This window comes from Ricinus communis, chromosome 2, assembly GCF_019578655.1.
Source record: "Ricinus communis isolate WT05 ecotype wild-type chromosome 2, ASM1957865v1, whole genome shotgun sequence".
Taxonomy (NCBI): domain Eukaryota; kingdom Viridiplantae; phylum Streptophyta; class Magnoliopsida; order Malpighiales; family Euphorbiaceae; genus Ricinus; species Ricinus communis.
This window is the reverse complement of record NC_063257.1, coordinates 1,285,355-1,305,806: the sequence shown is the minus strand read 5'-3', so window position 1 is coordinate 1,305,806 and position 20,452 is coordinate 1,285,355. Positions and strand designations below refer to the sequence as shown.

At 35.8% G+C, this 20,452-nt stretch overlaps 4 protein-coding genes and 1 pseudogene across 5 annotated transcripts; all 5 read right to left on the bottom strand.

The window, feature by feature from the left end:
• Positions 1-105: 105 nt before the first annotated feature.
• LOC8274657 (gibberellin-regulated protein 11) lies at positions 106-1,624 on the bottom strand. The gene is made up of 3 exons (XM_015718771.3): positions 707-1,624; positions 549-591; positions 106-438 (listed from the first exon to the last, which is right to left on the bottom strand). The coding sequence occupies exons 1-3, from the start codon at positions 782-784 to the stop codon at positions 257-259; spliced, it is 303 nt and encodes a 100-aa protein (XP_015574257.1). The 5' UTR covers positions 785-1,624; the 3' UTR covers positions 106-256.
• Positions 1,625-1,762: 138 nt separating this feature from the next.
• LOC8274658 (gibberellin-regulated protein 1) lies at positions 1,763-2,484 on the bottom strand. Of its 2 annotated transcripts, none has more exons than XM_015718576.3 (3): positions 2,311-2,484; positions 2,184-2,223; positions 1,763-2,082 (listed from the first exon to the last, which is right to left on the bottom strand). In XM_015718576.3, exons 1-3 carry the CDS (start codon positions 2,389-2,391, stop codon positions 1,901-1,903), a joined length of 303 nt encoding a protein of 100 aa, XP_015574062.1. In that variant the 5' UTR covers positions 2,392-2,484; the 3' UTR covers positions 1,763-1,900. The 2 variants fall into 2 exon arrangements, with proteins under 2 accessions (XP_015574062.1, XP_002510531.1); XM_002510485.4 differs by having other exon boundaries at positions 2,184-2,226; positions 2,311-2,466.
• A 980-nt stretch (positions 2,485-3,464) lies between these two features.
• LOC8274659 (gibberellin-regulated protein 1) lies at positions 3,465-4,325 on the bottom strand. The gene is made up of 3 exons (XM_002510486.4): positions 4,099-4,325; positions 3,952-4,003; positions 3,465-3,877 (listed from the first exon to the last, which is right to left on the bottom strand). The coding sequence occupies exons 1-3, from the start codon at positions 4,183-4,185 to the stop codon at positions 3,696-3,698; spliced, it is 321 nt and encodes a 106-aa protein (XP_002510532.2). The 5' UTR covers positions 4,186-4,325; the 3' UTR covers positions 3,465-3,695.
• Positions 4,326-7,511: 3,186 nt separating this feature from the next.
• Positions 7,512-11,068, bottom strand: LOC8274660 (ER lumen protein-retaining receptor erd-2.2). The gene is made up of 6 exons (XM_048371164.1): positions 10,697-11,068; positions 9,793-9,992; positions 8,815-8,955; positions 8,543-8,623; positions 7,990-8,114; positions 7,512-7,902 (listed from the first exon to the last, which is right to left on the bottom strand). Exons 1-6 carry the CDS (start codon positions 10,917-10,919, stop codon positions 7,854-7,856), a joined length of 819 nt encoding a protein of 272 aa, XP_048227121.1. The 5' UTR covers positions 10,920-11,068; the 3' UTR covers positions 7,512-7,853.
• A 165-nt stretch (positions 11,069-11,233) lies between these two features.
• LOC8274661 lies at positions 11,234-14,642 on the bottom strand (annotated as a pseudogene).
• Positions 14,643-20,452: the final 5,810 nt, after the last annotated feature.

The following is a 20,452-nucleotide window of genomic DNA, read 5'->3' as shown; positions in this document are numbered from 1 at the left end:
TCCTGAGAAGCCCAATAACTTGAGCAACATGAAAGCAACGTATATCTGAATGTGAGTATCCAAAATTAAGGCAATTGAACATTGTATTCTCAGAACACAAACATGAAATTGAAACGCACAAATTTATTCATCAACTCTGAACTCCAATAACAATTTCAGAAAGACAAAAAAAAAAGAATCTTTACAATAATAGCATTTAATTCATTTCCATAATTTTATTTTTTATCGTCGAATGTCAAATAAACAAGTCTGTTGTTCAGGGGCACTTATGTCTGCCTCCGTGGGTTGTCATGTTGGCGTAGCAGGGACATACGTCGTAGTTGCCGGAAGTTCCCGGTGGAACACAGTCACATCGGACACAGCAGGTACCGCATGCCCTCTTGCACAGGTGTGGCCTCGATGACAATTGACACCTCGCAGCACAAGCTGCATCACAATCTACAGCAACAAAATGATGTTATTGGGGTTGACACTTAATTAACACTCAGCTTCTCTTTCAATTTTATTTTATTTTTCCATTTAGCAAACCTCAAGAGTAAGATGTGTACCTATTTTCTGGAGAGGAGGAATTTCTACGACGTCTTTGATGAGCTGAGATAAATTTTTTAATTTGTTTTTCAAAAAGAAAAGATTCGTGTTAATTTATAATTGATGCAGATTAATAATTAGTCTAGAGAAAAAGTTGATATATATATGGAGAATTTACCACTGGATTGGATTGAACAAGATGGAGAACAAAGGCTAAAGGAAGAATGACAAACAGTAGAGTCTTGAAGATGGCCATCGCTTGAAGACTTGCCTTTTTATGTACACAAGCTGGTATGCAGGGTGAAGTTGAAATGAAGTGTTATTTATAGCCAATGGGAGAGGAACTTAGAAAAAGGTCAGGTGAAATCTTGTAAAAGTGAATGTGGTAGTTGTAACTTTAAGGGTTTCTCTCTCTCTCTCTCTCTCTCTCTCTCTTTGTATTTAGAAAATTAAATTAATTCTTTATTTTAAATTTAAAAACTAAAATATTATTTTACACAATAACTTTTTATAATTAAAAATTTGATGTAAAAATATGCGTTAAAAACGCTCTTGCATCGTAAATTTTATAAAATCTTCCTCCTTTCACTCATGATTTGCGGTTTTGCTCGATGCTTCATGCTTTTTGCACCACTTTATTTAGTTCCTCTTAAATTCTTAATTAATCTTCCTGAAAAAGCAATAGAAAGGTCAAAATCAGACAATAAATTAACATTTAGAACAATGGAGATGGGAGTTGCATATAATGCTTTAATGTTGCCTTAGAAGTATAAATTTCCGTTTCAACATCCACCGTACGTTTACTAATCACATAAACACACGACAAACTTTATTAAGCTTATAGAAGCATGCTGATTTATAAGTGGAAATTAAACACATGAATTAAAATTACATTTTATGAAACTATCTTAATTTTATAAAAGCATATATTTATTTAAGTGATATTCTTATACACATTATATTACTCCGCAGCCTAATTTTATTGAGGCGACTGGCAATCCCCGACGAACAAAATTAACCAGGTAACGTATTAATTTGCTGCAACTTGGAAATTACTTTAGCGATTACTTAAAGCATCCGATATTAAGCAGAAGACGCACATCTGTTAAAAATGGATTTTGCAAGTTTTGAGTAATTACTCGTTTCTCGACATTGGTGATAGCAACATTTACCAAATAAAGTAAAAGCTTAACATTACAAATAATATTATTTTGCATTGCATGAGATCATCATATAATATAAATTAAAAATTCATAACTAAAATATAAATATAAAGTTGAGTCGACATTCATATCAATATCTCATTTATACACACACCACAGGCATCTATATATAGACTAATGGACAAAGAGACACTTGATTCAGAGTCTGTTCAAGGACACTTGAGTCGACCACCGTGAGTAAGCAAGCTGGCGTAGCAGCGGCAGGATTCATGGTTACCGGAAGTTCCCGGAGGTACACAGTTGCAGCGTGCACAGCACGTCCCACATGCCCTATGGCACATCCTTTGCCTTGACGCTAAGCGGCACCTTGTCTTGCAGGCGCTAGCACAGTCTATAAATATGACATCAATCAATGGCCATTTATCAGTAAAATTAGATTATTTATCAGTTATTGTCCCCATATTCGCTATGAGTTATATATACAGACAGTACCTATTTTCTTTTGACTAGTTGCTGCTAGACTCGCCTTCTCCTGCTACAGAACGCGACACCATCAGGCAAAGAAAAACAGATGAACACAATGATAATGAGAAGATAAAGAAAAGAAAAGAAACTTTACCATCTGGTCAGCTTCAACTAGGTGGAGAACCAAAAGAGAGATGAAAAGAGAGGCAATCAATGGCTTGGAGATGGGCGCCATGATGGACTGTATTTAGATAATAACTAAGAATTCAGATAAAATTTATTATGAGTTTATATGTTACTGTATTTATATGTGAAAACTGAAAGTGAGAGACAGTTAATAGAGGGAAGAGGACAATATTCATGATTTATACGTGGAAGAGAAGGGAACGATTGTGGCATGTGAATGTCAAGATTTGTCAAGAGAATACGAGGATAACTTTAGCTTTCCACTAGGAAAATGCCAACATCAAAGATATATATATCTCCCACATGTTTGAATTATATCATTTATTTTAACTTTATCTCCATAGTTACAAACAGAATGTAGTGGCAGTGTTACTGCCAAATTGATGCTAGAAATATGCTTGAGATGTTCATCAACCTCAATTCTTATTTTATTTTTAAATTTTAAAAATTATCCAGAAAACAATATTAATTTCTTATTCTTTTAGAAATTTATATACTTCGTGTCAATAAATTAACGAGTCTTTTCTACATTTCTCAGAAAAAAGAATAACTTGAGTAGCGTAAAAAGAGATTCTTTTTCTGTGTACTAAATTTGCTTTTTTAAGGAACGAGAATTAATAAACCACTCTAGGAACAAATTTATTCTTTGGTTTCTTAATTTTGGAGTCCGAGAACAATTCATTTGACATTACAGAACACATTTAGAAGCATGGGGGTGTCCGTGTTTACGATTGCAAAGGTAACAAAGGGAACGACAAGATTCTTGAACCAAGCGTGCTACTATTGCTTTGGGCCCTGTAGTGTTCATAAGAAATGGGTCTTTAGAAGCATGGGCTTGAACCAAATTAGTAATGCATGACCTCCAACTTTGCTCCAAATTTGTTAGGCTAGCGCATAAGAATATGGAATTTCCACACCTTTATTATATACTGTCCTTCAAGTGGTCCTCTCAATTATTATTAGGCTTTCTTTTTCTTTAGCTTTTATAAAATCCATTATTTTACATATATATAACAATAATCTTATACGAATTAATATTGTATTTTAAGATAGAAAATTCATTATATATAGAAAAATAAATTACTACATAAACAATTAATATCAGCAATTGGGACAGAGCTATTGGTAGGTAGTAGTGATGTTCAATCTTTATTCCAGATAGAAAAGGCACATAAATCAGAACTAATAAGTGAAAACAGTACTTACATCTTCAAATTAAATGAAGCAAATAAACAAGTTATACATGTATATATGTATCTCTCCTTTTATTTTACCACTCTCACCCACCGTAGTTTGCATCAGACATACAAATATGAGAAATTTAATTAATAGTTTGATTTCTTAAGTTTAATTTCAGGGGCACTTCCGTCTGCCACCATGGGTGGTCAAGCTGGCGTAGCAGGGACAGGCATCATAGTTACCGGCAGTACCAGGAGGAACACAGCTGCAACGTGCACAGCAAGTCCCACATGCCCTCTTGCATAGGCGTGGCCTCGATGATAACTGGCACCTGGCCGTGCAAGCGCTGCCACAATCTGAAAACAAAATATAATTTATCAGTCTAATAAAACAGTAGTAGACCAGATGATATTATGTCAAGTTATATTACCAATTTTTTTAGGGGGAGAATATGAACTTGCTGCTAAATTTGAGTTCACGCCCTACACAACATATATATCGTTCGAAGTCAGTATATGTATAATATAAGGAGCACATGATAATTAGAAGCTAAGCTTAATCAAGTTAATTAGTTTACACTTGGATGATCATCAGCCTCGGCAAAAGAGAGAACAAGAAGAAGAGAAACAAGAAGAGAAGCAATCAGAAGCTTGGAGATGGCCATTCCTAATAAACCAAACACTAAAGGAAAAGCAAATTAAGGAAACAGCTAAATTAACTTTTGGTACATGAAATGGGAGAAAGGGTGGGGTATTTATAGCAAGCATTGGAGAAGTAGGTGGACATTCTGATTTTTAATAGTGTGTGGAAAAGCAGAAGTGGCATTATTAGGGTTGAGTTGTCAGGAATTTCTGCTATGCATCTTTGGTGGAGAGCAGTAGCCTTTGGAATCATCTGGACTGTACTAGGAAAGGGCATATATATAAGCCACTTTTGTTAGTTAGTCCTCTTTCTTTTTTCCATTTCCAATACGCGGAAATGGGACACATATCTGTCGTTATCATAAATAATACAACTAAAATGGTAGGGTTAATCATCAACTTGAAAGTTAATGAATATATATATATATGCATAAGAGAATGCTCATTGTTGGAGTAATCTTACTGTCAAAAAAAAAGTTGTATTGATAAAACATGTTCCTTTTGCATGTACTCTTGTTTATATAAACGCCTATAGAATTAGCAATGACAAATCCACGTTGTAAGCTTGTAATATTTTTAAATGAGAAATGATTTAACTGAACCAATGGAGATTGGACATAACAAAAGATCCCACTGAAGAAAAAGAAGAAGATGAATATGCCATGGCTTTGGTCAATTCACTACTGAAAACCTCATGAGAAGTGACTTGGCCAGCTGGATGGTCAAGATATAGATGACAGCTTGTGATATGTGAATTTGGTAGATATGAAGTCACTGCCTAACATTCATCATACAAAAATTGTCTTCATATGAAAAATTATGTTAGATTAGTGGTTTAACATGAATAATGATAAAATCTGGTGGATTGTTACTCTAGGTAATTTCTGGTTTGTTTGAAAATTTCAAATTACTTTATATTTTATTTAAGAATTAAATACTATATTTCCAATTCGATCTAATAAGTGAATCACTTTATTAATATGAAAAACTGGGCCAGTTTTTATCTACTTATTAGAATGGATTTTTAATATTTAGCATAAATGTGATACATTTGATTAATATTAGTGAATGGTAAATAATGAGGCTCAATTCTTTTTAAATATCTGTAATTCTCACGACTGTGGTGATTAGCGGATTACCAACAAGCCACTCGACAGAGTTGAGCAGTTCAGGGCTGGAGTTAGTAATTAATTCCTTGTTCCGTGATGAATTAGAAATGTGCATTTCTACGAAACAAGTACAAAAGATGCATAGTATAGCTGGACTCCCATAATGAAATGGACGAAACTTGACATCATCACTTATCCAAATAATATCTCCACCGCACCTACTCAATAATTAACATCATCTTAGCGGCATTTTCATCGAATTACGAACGCGACCAAATTAAAGAAAGATTTTAATATTATTTCAAAAGAAGAAAAAACAGATAATTTTAAATTTAATTCAAATTATAAAAGTATTTCTTTTTAAATAATAGAAATTTCGAGTTTAAATTTCAATTCACAATTAGTGTTTTGAAGATGCATGTCTTCTTATTATTTATACCCGCAAAGGTGCCATAGCTCGTATAAACTTTTCTTTTGTTTTTTTCTTTTTGAAAAAAAGAAGTTAATCCAATAATCAAACTTGGATAAGGTCAGTAGTAGAGCAATTAAAATTGGCTAATCTTCATTGTAAAGCTTAATTATGAAATATATAGGACGATAGAAAGGTGTAATGTTTCCGTCGATGCAACTGCACCAATTATTATACAACATTGAATTCGCAGTAATCTAAAGAAGATATCATAATAACTCTTAAGGAGGCCATTTATTCATTTTGTCCCTTTCTATAGAATTCAATCAAAAGATTGTAAATTTGATTTGATCGACTACGTTGTCCTATAAATTCATCATTTTGAATTGAATTGAATGGATAGATTTGATAGGTTCCTGCAATTCTTTCATAAAGTTCAATTCGTAATAAACATAATTTGAATTGGTTAATGTACTCTACTATTTATATGTAAAATGATACAAGTTAAGATAAAAGAAATGTCAAGCTATAATATATCTTTTACTTTTTAGACTTGATAAAGTTTAAAGTTTGAACTCCCATACCGACTCATAAAATTAGGTGATTATTGTTTAGAAAAATTGTTACGACTAAAATTAAGTGCAATGCCGTTTTGGATCGTAGAAATGTCGTTTTTGGAATAAATAGCTACTTTATTTGTTATGCTTGTTATATGGCAATGTGAGCTGGCTAATACTGCCAAATGAGTGTAATGGCTACTTCCTTGCACAAGGATATTCAAGTTGTTGAATGAAGAAATTTATTCCCTCTATCTCTAAGATTCTCTCTCCTCTTAACTTCTTCTTCTAAATTCCGTGGATTCAACTTTTGATTGAATCAGAAATAATTTACGCAAATAAAGAATAAGATGCTATAGTAACTTTTATTATATGACTCTCATGAGCATAATAATTCGAACTCTAGCCGAATGAATCGGTTGTGGAAGGCTGAGACTTGCACAATATACACCAAATATTAAAGCTATAAAGCGTGAAGGTGTATAGGCCTACTGAACATATGCAGTGCCAACTAAAGCACAGATATTTCTGATAAAATATTATCATCTCTGCTAAATGCCGCTCACCTAATTCCGATTCTGATTCCTTTTAGCTGCCCCATGTCCCATTTGGCCGACCACACCAAACTCCTAACTCTTATCCACTTCCGAAATTGACTTCAGAGAATCAGAATTTACTTGAAAAAGAAAACCAAAACTAACAGCTGTGATGAAAACTAGGATAAAATCAAAATCACGAGTGTGCAAGCTAAGTGTAAAATATACTGCTAAGATTGAGTCGAGAAATTAAAATGAATTTTTATAGCTTTTGCTCAACAAGGGTTGAAAGAGCTCCATCAGCCAATCGGTATGCAAAACTTTGATAGTGTTTCTGTGTGAAATATTATCGAATGGAATTCCCCTAAAAGGACAACACCGCGCAAACTGAAGAAAGGAAAGTTCTTTGGTTCTTTGTTTTGCTTGTACGCTGAAGATGAGGTTGCCATATTGATTTAAAATGAAGCCATATAAACAAACACATCAGTGTAGAGATGAGAGAGCTAACAATGGAAATTGGTTCAGTTTGACTATAAGCATCCATAACAAATTGACAGAAGCTTTCGGGGTGGCAGATCCAACAAAGCTTTTCCACAGCAGTCCAAGGACCACCTGATAAATATGCTCTTTCACTACGACCTTATAATATAAAGGATTGTTCAAGCGTGGTTTCTACTTTTCTAAAGAAAACCATCAACTTCTTGATAATATATAGCGAGAGAAAAGAGGATCAGCAGCTTTCAAGTACAGAGATGTCATAGAAGCAAATAGCTTGATGAGAAAGGACAATCTGAATCCATGAACATCTATATAAGCAGAATCATGCTAGTGCCCCTACAGTGTTACTCTGATTATGGTAAGTTACTTCTGTTAAATTATTAAGTTATGATAATATCAAAATCCAATGCACTTCCAACTTTACGGTCCACATACTACAATAATCTCCAATTGGCTGGAAAGAAGAATGTGAGTATACAAGCTAACCCAGGTGCTCCATATGGCTTGAGAAGCAAGAAGCTGCACTGCCCTACATTTAGCCAGTCTGTGGATGCACTTTACTGTTCTACACATTAAATTGGCTTACACTACTCCTGAGGGGAGACGTAGAACAAGCTGTCCACCTACGAGACTGTAAACAAACCAAACATATTATTTGGAGATTATGGATATATACACTACGTTAGCATCTAGTAAATTAAGTGCTCCGTTGCCCCACCTCTTGACATAGTAGTAGCAAAAATCAGCAAGAATGAATGTCTGTACAATTTCTGAAAGGAGGACCATAGGAGGCCATAATCCATAGCCCAGTGCAGTCAGAAGGCGTCCCCGAGTATCCAGTACCTGTATGAAGAAAAAAAATGCACATTGATAGTAAGAAAGCAATCAATATGTGCATAAGCGCACACATCTTTCATGTTTCATCAAGAGAACACTGGTTCACATGTGTCTAAAGACGAACCCTCATTAAAAGTTGTCATGATACAAGCACACACATCCATAGTCATCCATACATCTTACTAACTGAAATATGAGGGAAATAAAAAAACCACGCAGTTGTTAACCAATTATTTTGGTAGTAACATGCAACTATACTTTACAAGTTCATCATTTAGCACTGGTTGACATGTGCTATACCAGCAAGTGTTAAAAGTGAATGGCAGGATAAGGAGAACTAGTAGACAGAGTTAAACATAACATAGAATTTCATCATAACATATCCAACCATATGCCCAAGGGAGTTTAAGGAGTTATAAGCTGGCGTATATAACCTGAAGCACCCAATGTGCACAACTCAAGAACCTTGCAACTCCAAGTGCAAATACATAATGTGCCGTGAAGGGTTCAACAATCTGAAATCAGACAATTGAAATATCAACACAAGTGTTTTATCCAATATTAAATCTAAATGTTATACAAAACAAATAAAAAAGCATTCAAGAAGTGGGTTACAAAGAAAGTCTGTATAACTGTCAAAATCTTTAATCTTAACATTGTACAGCGAAAGAGGTAACACATATGCAAATGTGACATTCCACCATACCTTTGTGTTCTGCATGACACGAAGCTGAGGCAACACTGAAACAGCTTCAAGATAAACACAGAAAGCCCAGCAAATCCTATTAAATATATGATGCTGCGTTGTTGGATGAATAATCAAAGATAGCACAGCACAAGGTATCAACTGCATTGGCATGAGAAAACAAATACAATCAGAAATCAATTGATGACAAATAAAAACAAGATTAAAAAAGAAAAAAGTAAAGACCAAACCACATCATAATCAGCACTTCTTCTTGGTACGTCTAAAATACAACAGTATAAATAGAAATCCTCCAAATTGATTATTATGTCAAAATCAAATTAATCATTCATGTTAACAGTAATGCCCAGCGTCAAAATTGATGATAATACAAATTCAAACCATTGATATACATATCATGTTAGTGATACCATATCCAGAAGGCTTGAATTTAGGATCACTGAAGGGACCAGAAGCACAATTAAGTCATAAAAGCTAACTCACACATCACCTAAATGAGTATGTTTAACCTGCAGTAGCTCAGAAAATATGGTACAACATGAATTTCTAAAAAAAAAAAAATCTTATAACTACCTTATATTTAGCTCAAAAATAAGGTGTCACTGTAACAAATTGTTATATATGCAGTTTGAAAAACAAAAAAGCTCTTGCTAACAATTAGATGAATTAAAATGCCTTCTATCTGTGGGAAAATACATGTCAACTACTCTATAATCTGAAAAAGGAGTTAACTTCCACATTTCAGTATGTTCCTGAACTCCTAAACAGTCAAACAACTCTGCACTGGAATATCCTATATCCACCCCACAAGGAGCACATGCATAACTTTATAAAATTACATCTGGAAAAATAAAGTCAAAATAAGCAGAGATAGGGACAAATCTACAACAGAGTATGCTTTTCACAGTGAAAATATCAATCAAAGATTAAGTCAACCAGTGGTAAAGATAAAAATGAAATAAAAGCAAAAAGACTCACGACATAGTATATTGCAAAGTTGTCTTTGTCATCCATGTAACTGGATCTTAATTTGAAGCGGATAGTATAAATAACCCATAGGGTTGTCAGCAGTGTGGCCGAATCAAGTAGTGTGTGTATGTCATATTCCATGACAAAGCTGCAGTAGAGTCTAGCAGCTAAAAAGATAGCTGTCAGCTCCTGTGATTTCAGTGATAACCCTGCAAAGACGTAATTGTAATGAACCCAAGAGAACCTATCATAGATAAGTTGATTCACAACATTTACAGCAAAACTAGGTTAGAAACTGATATTACAGATAAATGTTTTATTAGGAAAACCAAAATCTTACTTTTATGAAGCTCTCCTCATAAGTTACACACATCATGATTCATGTTGAGAATAATGACAATTAGAGGAGAAATAGCAGAATCCAAAGGGCAATTGCTCTATAAAATTGAGCTTGCTTTCTTTGGTAAGAGCCTTTGCTGTTCTACCATCATATTTGACTGCATAACATCAGCTTAATTAGTTATTTTAGTTCTTATATGAAATGGAAGAATAATAAATACTCCTTCCTCCATTTCACATTGTATCATTACTATAATTCCAACAAACTAAATTTGGAGTGCCCTACCGAGGATAGCATGCATATTTAAATCTAATCAAACACTTCTATAGTCTTTTAGGTAACACAGATAGAACCTCCACTTTTCAGAAACTGGAGAATCGCACAAAGGTATAGAGTTGCCAAAATTCTCATGTCAGAAACAATAAAATTTGAAATGCATTGCACGTAAAACTGTCCGCAAAAAGTAGTAGGAAAAAGAAAACCCAAAAGCCTATTCAATCAAACAATTGTAAGCTTAAAACAAAAGGATGGTCACTAAATAATGGTAATAATAATTATAATAATAACAATTACCGGCACAAGTCTTCTCCTTCATGAGCTTATAAATTAAGACAGAGATACCAACGGCATGAACAGCCTCAGCAGCAACAAAAAGGTTATCGTGATCATGAACAACCATCCTAAGAAAAACTAAAGCAGCCATACCAGACACCACTGCTAAAATAGCTTTGGCCTTTGGTGGTTGCCTTCGTACCCATGTTGCAACAGCGTGGATCGGCCTCTTTGTCCCTTTCATCTTTACTTTCGTTACTCTCCTTATCTGTTCACTATATTTCTCTCTTCTTTGCACAGAGAGAAGTGACAAGTTTAAGAATAGAGAAATGCAGAAATCAGATCCGTGATGATGTGCGCTGTGCTGTGTAGGGAGGATGTACACAGGTGGAAGATGGGAACATAAAGACTTTGTTGCTTGAGCTTATTAAAAAGTCTGTTAATGTTAAGTTGGGAACACGTGTCGGTGAGAAGAGCTTTTATGTTTGGTAAGAAGCAGATGAAGTTGGATGATGGGCTGTTGCATAATGGGTATGGCTGTTCAACTAACGTCATTAGATATACGATGGTGCCAAGCCCACCTTTCTATTTGTGCGCTTATTTTTGGCATTATCTGATAATTAGTTTTTAATTAATTAATTAACTCAACAAAGATAACTCTAGTTCATTACCAGTTGAGTTAAATTGAATTGGTATAATTCTTTCTTGGTTTTAAATTTGTACCATTGTGGAATTTATCACATGCCATTGAGAATTCAAAGCTGCTTGTCTAATGAGAAACTGAAGTATCCTCCTTTTTGTGTCCATGTTTTAAAGAATGTCAAGCACTTGTATTGTTTGTTTGAGAATTAAAAGAGTGTTTGAAGCTTATAGAAGACAATGTTGTATTCAATGTCAACAAGTCCATGAAGCTGATCTTTTCACTAAGGCTTTCATTTGCTTATCTTCCTCAAGTGATATAATACCAAGATGAGATGGATCTTCCAGCATCATCTTGGCCACTAAGTACCCGGCAATAGACCATGTCTGGTACTTGCGAGCTTGCTTTCCAACAAACCGGCCAACCTTCCCATCATAATATTCGGGCCAGTGGTCTCTTGATAACCGAGTTTCAGCAAGTTCAATGGCACGCCTCGCAATCTGTGGACGACCGGTTTTGATACAGGCTGCTGTAAGGAGCCATAGAAGCACTGAGTAGAAACAGAACCCAATTAAATCCCTTGAAAATATACAGATATAATCATTCATTTCATCACAAGTAGAGAACTATATCCGATATGTCAGTTGCCATTCAGAGCAGTACTGGCTAAATCTACAATATTAGTATTAGATGTCAAAAGAGACGATGAGTAGCCAACCTGGCCAAGATCCTCCATTGTGGTAACTCCACCTGGTATCCTTGGGATCGCAGCCAGTCACAACCCGCCATTCATGACTTTCTATTGCTGGATAACAGATCTTCAGTGGCATTTCTCCAACCAATTCTCCCCAGCGAGATTCAATGAGATCCATTATTGCTGCAGCTTGCTCTGGGGTTGCTAGAGATGACAATATTGCAACAATTACCCAAACAGAACCATCTGAAGTCCATTCTTGCTGGACTCACATTTCCAATGAAGTAGCCACCACGAGTTGGCACGAAATCGAACACCCAATCTGGAAGAGAGTCGGGCATGACATTGAACTTGTTAACTGCAGTATGAGACTACTCTTCTGTTTTATATCGATATATATCATTAAGCTGCTTCAGGTCCAGCCAGAAATAACTGCGCATGTGATAGCTTAAAGCACGGAGGCGCGCAACTACTCTATCAATAAGTTCCTTCCCCTCATCATCATGCTTAAGTAAAATCAAAGCACACCTTAAAGCCATAAAGAAGAGTGCTTGTATCTCAATAGGATATCCATATACACCCTGATTGAGAGATTAATTTAATTAGTTGAATAAGAATTTTTAATGTTTCAAGGGGAAATTGTCTGATATGCAACTTGGAAAAACTAGGAGATGGCATCAACATATGGTAACTTCATGCTACATGCAAAAACCAGAGAAAGCATGCTTATACTCAAAATTGAGGAACAAATTGAGGAAACAAACCATTCTGCGGTCAATCATACAGCATCCATCAACACAGAGCAGAGTTGGGAATGTGTCAAAGCCTTCTGATAGATACAAATTGAGTATAAGGCGCATACCCCTTTGGCAATCAGGCGTCTCAGCCAAGGAAGAATCCCCTGTTGATTTTGTATATGCACGAAGCAATATAATCCACCAAAAATCAACAGGAGCAACTCTTCGGATTGCACTCTCACCAAAGTCTGCTATAAGAGTCTCAATATTCTTCTCAGGTTTATGGAGCACTTTAAAGCTTGCTGGCATCACTCCTTCTCCTAGCTTGAATTGGTCTATTCTTTTCTCCCAAGACTGAAGTTGTATAGTTTTCAAGATAAAATTCTTAACTACTTCATACTCCCCATTCATCAAAAAGGCCAAGGCACTTGGCACAAAATCTCTAACACCTGCCAGGTACAGGAAGATTAGTATTGCTAAATCACTGAAAAGAACAATATATAAAGAAACTCAATGTCATTTTTGCACCAGATACAAACAAAGCTTTTTTTAACATTCTTTTTAATAGAATGGTAAACAATATTTCACCTGATTATAGTTGAGTTCTTCAACAGAATGATCCAATGCAGCAATAGTTCCAACAGGTTGGCCGCGATGGTAAACCAAGGAGCGCCTCAATGATTCCCAGGCTTCAGCAACCATGGGGTTTGGCTCAAAATGACCACCTGACCGTGGTGTACTAAAACCAGATCTTTCTGTCGGAGATCCAAACTCCTGATGGTTTCTGTGATTGAAACGAGGTGATAAAGTAATTGAGAATTCGCTATTTAATGACCTTTCATCAAAGGATTTATTCCTCTCTACATTGACAGGTGTAGGCCTTTCCATTAACTTAAAAACATCAGAATCATCAATTTCAAATATTGATCCTGTTGTCTCCATGCATTTAACTCTTCCATTATGTGAAACATCCATTGCAGCAATCAGAGCCATTCTTGAAACCCTTTATCAAACGAAGAATTACAGCACAGTAATCTGCAGTAGATCAACAACAAAAAACTTTAAACTTTAAGAGCACGCAATTCTCTTCATAGTCAAGTCAACTAACACCGCATCAAGATTGCAGCCACTGTAGTAAAGAAAAAAAAACGCATTTTGATGAGCATTTTAGAATATAATAGTAATCGTAATAATTAGTAAAGCAAATTTTCTAATCAAGCCTCATATAGAAAAGCACATAAACACACATAAAGAGGTATAGCAGTAATTTGGCAGTAATATAAACAAACTTGGAGATTTTACAGAACCATATTAAAGAAAGGATACCTAGGAAGCGCCGAGAGCATGCACGAAGAGGCCTGCACCACTATCTTCGTGAGCATCAACCAATATAAGGAACATACTTCATTCATGTCCAGCACTTTATATGTGACGGTAGCTGGACAATATTACTGGCTATTGCCAGTTATCGTGCATTATTGACTGATAAGTGATAAGCCAAAAAGAAAAAAAAAGAAATCGATATCCTTGAAATATCCGAAAGTGGATTTGGAGTGTTTTGTCAAACCATAAAGCAGGCAAAAACAAGATTACCACTGTCTTAAACTGCAATGGTAGCGATATTTCCCTTTTTGGAATCGTAACATGTTTGTGTCTGTCTTCATTAGTGGAGGATCTTCTTTGGTTGACACCTGATAGATTTCATTTGGAGCTGCAAACTTGTCAACATTGGAAAGGCTGCTTGATCGGGTAAGGACCCATTTTTTATAAGGCCAGCTTGCCTCGCATGTGATGGGAGCTCCAAAAGTCGTGTCTTCGGGGGTTTCTAAGAAGAAAATATGTAACTAAATATATATGATTCTCTTCCTAACCTCAATAATGATGGTGGTTTTTTTGGAGCTACTAACGGGAAAGAGATAGTAAATGAGTTGTTGGTGGTGGCTGGCTGACATGTACTTTTCTGCTCTGGAAATAAGAGAACCTAATTATGAAACACTTGTATGTATGTCTTTACTTGTTAGTACATTTGGTTGAAATCAAGAATTCATAATTTACAAATGATTTTAAATACAAATCATTTCCAAATGAATTTATATGTTACCTGTTAAATAATGAGGTAATATTGTACTTAATAAAGTATAATAAGTAAAAAAATTCACTTTAAATGGAGTAAATATTATATTTGAAATAAATTATAATAAAAAAATAAAATTATATTGAAAAAATATAAAAATAAAATTTAATAAAATAATAAAATTAAAAGAGATATATGTGAAAGATTGTAATTTGAAGTTGTTATTAATCTATAATGAATTTACAAGCTTGTATTTTGAGATTCTATGTATGAAGAAGTCTTTAATATATACAGTTTGGGTGTAACAGTCTTATTGCTATTCTGTTGGACCCTAAGCTCTATGTCAACATTTTTTTTTCCATTCTGAGAATAGTAGAAGTGACCTTAAGGAAGAAATGTTGCTCCTATTCTCAGCCTTTAGGCCTATGATGACAAGACTTGAGGCCTTGACCTTCGGTCTTTAGTTGTTGGTCTTGTTCTGTTAACTGTTGGATTGTTGGTTCTTGTTTTTGTTCTTCAACACTCTCCCTCAAGATGGGTTCAAACAAGTTGACCGATCCCATCTTGCTAAGAGGATTTTGATGATGAGTTTTGTTCAGGGCCTTTATAAAAATGTCTGCCAATTGTTCGTGACTTCGGATGAATGGAGTTTTAATCTCACCAAATTGGACTTTTTTTCTTATGAAGTGGCAGTCAACTTCAATGTGTTTGGTTCGTTCGTGAAAGACAGGATTTGAAGCAATGTGTCTTGCTGCTTGATTATCGCAATACATTTTCATTGGGCCTTTGCATTCTATTCTCATGTCTGCAAGTACTTGCTTGATCCATATTCTGCCTCTGCACTGGATCTTGCAGTTACGGTCTGTTTTTTGCTTTTCCACGTTACTGGGTTCCCCCTACGAAGGTGCAGAATCCAGAAGTTGATTTTATGTCACAGCTTTCGGCCCAATCTGCATAAGAAAAACCAACTATATCATTAGCATTATTATTTTTCATCAAAATACCTTGACCTGGGGTGCCCTTGAGATACCTAAGAATTCTACTGATAGCGTCCAAATGACTGGTACGGGGAGCATGCATAAACTGGCTTACCATACTTAACGCATAGGTGATATCAAGTCTAATGACAATTAGGTAAATTAGTTTTCCTACTAGATGCTGATAATGCCCTATATCATCTAAAGGATCACCATCTTCTAGGTTAAATTTGGTTTTAGTCTCTATTGGTGTGTGTATAGGTTTAACTCTTATTTTTTCTGTTTCTTTTAATAAATCAAGGACATATTTTCTTTGGGATAGGAATAGACCTTTATGAGATTTGGCTATTTCTAGTCCAAGGAAGTAAGACAGCTGACCGAGGTCTTTGATATCAAATTCTCTTTTTAGTTTTTGTTTAACTTCTTCAATCTCTTTATTATTGTTACCTGTTATGATAATATCATCAATGTACACAAGAATAATGACAGTGTATGTTTGAGTGTGTTTTACAAACGTAGAGGAATCAGAGGCACATTTATTGAAATTAACTTTTAAGAGAAAATGGCTTAGCTTGGCATACATGCTCTTGGGAACTGTTTCAATCCATAGATAGCCTTTTTTAGCTTACATACTAGGGAATGATCGGTTGTAAGTTTGTGACCTGGAGGAAATATCATATAGACTTCTTCTTCTAGGAACCCTTGGAGGAATGCGTTTTTAACATCCATTTGAAATAGGCTCCATCATGAGTTAATAGCAACATATAGTAAAATACGAACAATGCTCATTTTAGCTATTGGAGCAAAAGTTTCCTGATAATCCACCCTATATATTTGAGTGAACCCTTTTGCTACTAGCCTAGCCTTATATCTCTTAATCGTTCCATCATGCTTATATTTGATTTTATACACCCATTTACATCCAACGGGTTTTTTTATTTTGTGGCAGAGAGACTAAATTCCAGGTGTTATTTTTTTCTAGAGCCTGAAGTTCTTCCTCCATAGCCTTGCACCAATTAGGATTGGTGTTAGCTTCATAAAAGGAGGAGGGCTCAATATGGGTGGTGAGATTGCCTAGATAGGTCTTATAAGAATTTGATACAGTATTATAACTAATGAAGTGTTGAATGGGATACGACACCTTATGGGACACATAGTCTCTTAGCCTGACAGGAGGTCGAATGAGCCGAGATGATCTTCGCAGGGCAATTTCTTCGATCTATGGCTCATTGCCTCTCTCTGAAGAAGTAGCCTCGGGGATGACACTGTCTCCCCCTGAAGAGGTGGCCTCGGTAGTTGCCTCTGGAAGCTGCTCCCTGTCTGATGGAGTAGTCTGGGATGGGCTGTCAAAAAAGGTAAAGTTATATGGAAATAATAAAGTAGAGGATCCATGAGTGGGGGTAGAATCATTTGTGAAATAAGGGGTGGTTTCATCAAATGACACATCCCGAGAGATATAGGTCTTGTGAGTGGAAAGGTCGTAGCATTTATACCCATTTTTTTTCAGAGGAATACCCTAAAAACACAGTTTTCACAGAACTCTTATCAAGTTTGTGATGACGTCTAATGTGGACAAAGGCTGTGCACCTAAAGACTCGAATATGTCCTAACTCTATTTTTCTGCCTTTGAGAATTTCCAGAGAACTGAGGTTTTTGAGCTTGGGGCTAAGTAATCGATTAATGAGGTAGGCAGCAGTCAGGAGGGCATCCGACTAAAAAACATAAAGGACATTATTTTGAAAGAGAATTGATCTTGTGACTTCAAGAAACTCCATTTTGTTCGGGAGTATAAATGCAGGTGGTTTGATATAAAATTCCATTGGTGGAGAAAAAATCAGAGAAATTTTTATTTATGTATTCAGTGTCATTATCTGAGCGAAAAATTTTAATTTTGGCATTGTACTGATGTTGAATAAAGTGAAAAAAGTTTTGGAAGCAGGTAAAAACTTCATTTTTGCCTTTTAACAAATAGACCCAAGTGGTGCGGGAGTAGTCATTAATAAAAGTGATAAAATATCGAAAGTGATTGTAGGAGGTGACGGGGGCAGGTCCCCAAACATCAGAATGAATTAAATCAAACATATTGTCAGATTTAGTAGAAGATACAGGAAAAGGTAATCTAGTATGCTTAGCAAATTTGCAAATTTCACAACAACTAGTATTCATGTTTAGACAAAAAAGTTGGTTTAAGACTCTATCAGACGAATGCCCAAACCGCCGATGGATCAAAATTTCTAGACTGACAAGGTTGGTCGAGACTAAACACTGGTTGGGGAAGTCTGTAAGGTAATAAAGGCTATTCTCAAAGCCACATTCACCAATCGTCTTCCCTGTGGTTCGATCCTGAAATAATACTACATATGGTGAGAAAATAACATTGCAATTTAGAGTTCTAGTGATCTTACCGACTGATAATAAGGTAGATTTAAAGTCCAATAAGAGAAGAATATCGTGAATATTATTATGCAATAATTTGAGGGAGCCAAAACCAGAAATTTTAGCTTGATTGCCATTGGCAACGGTCCCATGGCGGGAATTAGTGGGGATAAAATTTCGCAATTTTATAGCATCCCATGTCATGTGATCCGTTGCCCCAGAGTCAATTATCCAATTTGGTGAGATATTTAATGAATTTGCATAATTTTGAGATACCAAACCTGACCCACAGAATTGCTGGGGCTGAATAATTGATTGAAGCTGAGAAATGAGTTGAGAAATTTGTAATTTTTCTATTGGATTCGGGTAAGCCCAGTTGATGGAATCGGGTCGGATTGGGTCGCTGGAGTCGGGTCGAGTCGGGTCGCTGAACATGGGCCGAATCGGGTCGTTGGAACCGGGTCAGGTCAGGATATTGGAACCAGGTCGGATGAAGTTAAAGGTGTATGATCCGTTGCTTACCTCCCGACCCGGTTCGGACCCCTTATCATAACCCCTAGGGTTAGATGCGTTAAGGACGCCCAGGCCGCCAAACCTATTTCTCTCTTCCTTCTCTCGTTTCCTACTTCTTCCTCTCTCGTTCCTGTTAAGATTCGGCCGCAAATGCAGATGGAGATGCCAGCAGCGCTCCTGAGTATGCCCCTGCTTTCTGCAATGGTTGCACCTCTCGACGTTGGCAAGTGCTCCTCGCGCTCGAGCCGTCTCACGAGGATGCGAGAGGTTGGAGATGTAGGCCTTTTCTGTGTTTTCTAAACTGTTTGCAGTCCCTATAGTTGCGTGTCTAGTTTCCTTCTGCTGGATGGTAGTTGTGACGGCGTCGATTTGGGCAAGATTGCTTGACAACAGTATCTGCTATCTCAGAGCTTCATAGCTCGAATCGAGCCCCCCCCCCCCGGTAAGTATACACTAAGTCATATTTTGCTCTCTTTCTTGCCTCTTCTGGGTCTGTGGTTGGTGGGAGGTAACTTTGGAGTTCTTCCCACCGAGTCAAAACCTGAGTGGCGTAACTCGTGCTTGTCTGAGTTTCTTGTCTAATCTGTGCCAATTCCTGTTTCAAATTAAAAATATGAGCATAATTCTGCTCATGCCCATACAGATTTTTCATTTTATCCCAGATAGTCTGTGATGATGCCAGCAACATGCAAAGCCTGGCTATCTGAGGCTCCATCGTATTGGTGAGTAGTGACATGACCGTATGGTCAGTCATTTGCCACTCTTCTATTGCCTCAATTTCTTCTTTTATTTGTTGATTATGGTTGATTAGTTGTGGCTTGCTTCGAGTTCCTGTAATGAACCCTAACTTTTTTCTACCACTCAAGCTGATATAAACTGCCCTCGACCATTCGAAGTAGTTTTGGTTTCCTTTTAACACAGTGTTGGTTAATTTTTGTAAGGTCACTGTGAGACATGATGAAAAGGATTTTTTGTGATTGTAGTTGGGTAGATAATGACAGGATCAAACCTGCTCTGATACCATGTGAAAGACTGTAATTTGAAGTTGTATTATGAGATTCTATGTATGGAGAAGTCCTTAATATATACAGTTTGGGTGTAACGGTCTTATTGCTAGCATGTTGGACCCTAAGCTCTATGTCAACGTTCTTCTTTCCATTCTGAGAATAGTAGAAGCGACCTTTCTTCCTAGGTTGCTCCTATTCTCCGCTTTTAGGCCTATGATGACAAGACCTGAGGCCTTGACTTTCGGTCCTTAGCTGTTGGTCTTGTTCTGTTAACCGCTGGACTGTTGGTTCTTGTTTTTGTTCTTCAACAATATATTATGTGTATATAATATATTAATTTAGTAATAAAAAATATATTTATAAATTTTATTTATTTTATTAAAAGTAAATGACTTTCCTTTCAATTGCTGTAATTTTTTGTAAATAAATTTTATGAAATTTATTTTAACTAAATATAATCAAAGAGGTTGGAAATTTATTAGGATTTTCATTTTCATATTGGGTTTTTATATGGATATCATCATTTTAATTTACTTCTTCTCTTTTAACTACCTGTATGGACTTTAAAAAATAAATAAAAGAAAAACTACGTGCTTATCTCATATTTTCTAACAAATTTTGCTAAAATGCTTATATTAATATCACATTCAAACAAAGCTGAATTAGCAAAAAGAGAACATCCCAGCCTCCTTTAACAAAAAGCCCACAAGATAAGACTTTTAATTAAAAGCAAAATTGGCCCATAAATGACACGATTCA

Bases quoted from the DNA above. Each gene is read 5' to 3' on its own strand.
- LOC8274657 (XM_015718771.3), bottom strand. From the start codon at position 784: ATGGCCATCTTCAAGACTCTACTGTTTGTCATTCTTCCTTTAGCCTTT. The intron at 592-706 runs GTAAATTCTCCA...AATTTATCTCAG, and splicing joins TTGTTCAATCCAATCCAGTG to CTCATCAAAGACGTCGTAGA. The intron at 439-548 runs GTACACATCTTA...TTGTTGCTGTAG, and splicing joins TCCTCCTCTCCAGAAAATAG to ATTGTGATGCAGCTTGTGCT.
- LOC8274660 (XM_048371164.1), bottom strand. From the start codon at position 10,919: ATGAAAGGGACAAAGAGGCCGATCCACGCTGTTGCAACATGGGTACGA. The intron at 9,993-10,696 runs GTAATTGTTATT...ACGTCTTTGCAG, and splicing joins GAAGGAGAAGACTTGTGCCG to GGTTATCACTGAAATCACAG. The intron at 8,624-8,814 runs GTATGGTGGAAT...GTCTGATTTCAG, and splicing joins GTGTCATGCAGAACACAAAG to ATTGTTGAACCCTTCACGGC.
- LOC8274658 (XM_002510485.4), bottom strand. From the start codon at position 2,391: ATGGCGCCCATCTCCAAGCCATTGATTGCCTCTCTTTTCATCTCTCTT. The intron at 2,227-2,310 runs GTAAAGTTTCTT...CGCGTTCTGTAG, and splicing joins TAGTTGAAGCTGACCAGATG to CAGGAGAAGGCGAGTCTAGC. The intron at 2,083-2,183 runs GTACTGTCTGTA...TCATATTTATAG, and splicing joins AACTAGTCAAAAGAAAATAG to ACTGTGCTAGCGCCTGCAAG.
- LOC8274659 (XM_002510486.4), bottom strand. From the start codon at position 4,185: ATGGCCATCTCCAAGCTTCTGATTGCTTCTCTTCTTGTTTCTCTTCTT. The intron at 4,004-4,098 runs GTAAACTAATTA...TATGTTGTGTAG, and splicing joins AGGCTGATGATCATCCAAGT to GGCGTGAACTCAAATTTAGC. The intron at 3,878-3,951 runs GTAATATAACTT...TTTTGTTTTCAG, and splicing joins TTCTCCCCCTAAAAAAATTG to ATTGTGGCAGCGCTTGCACG.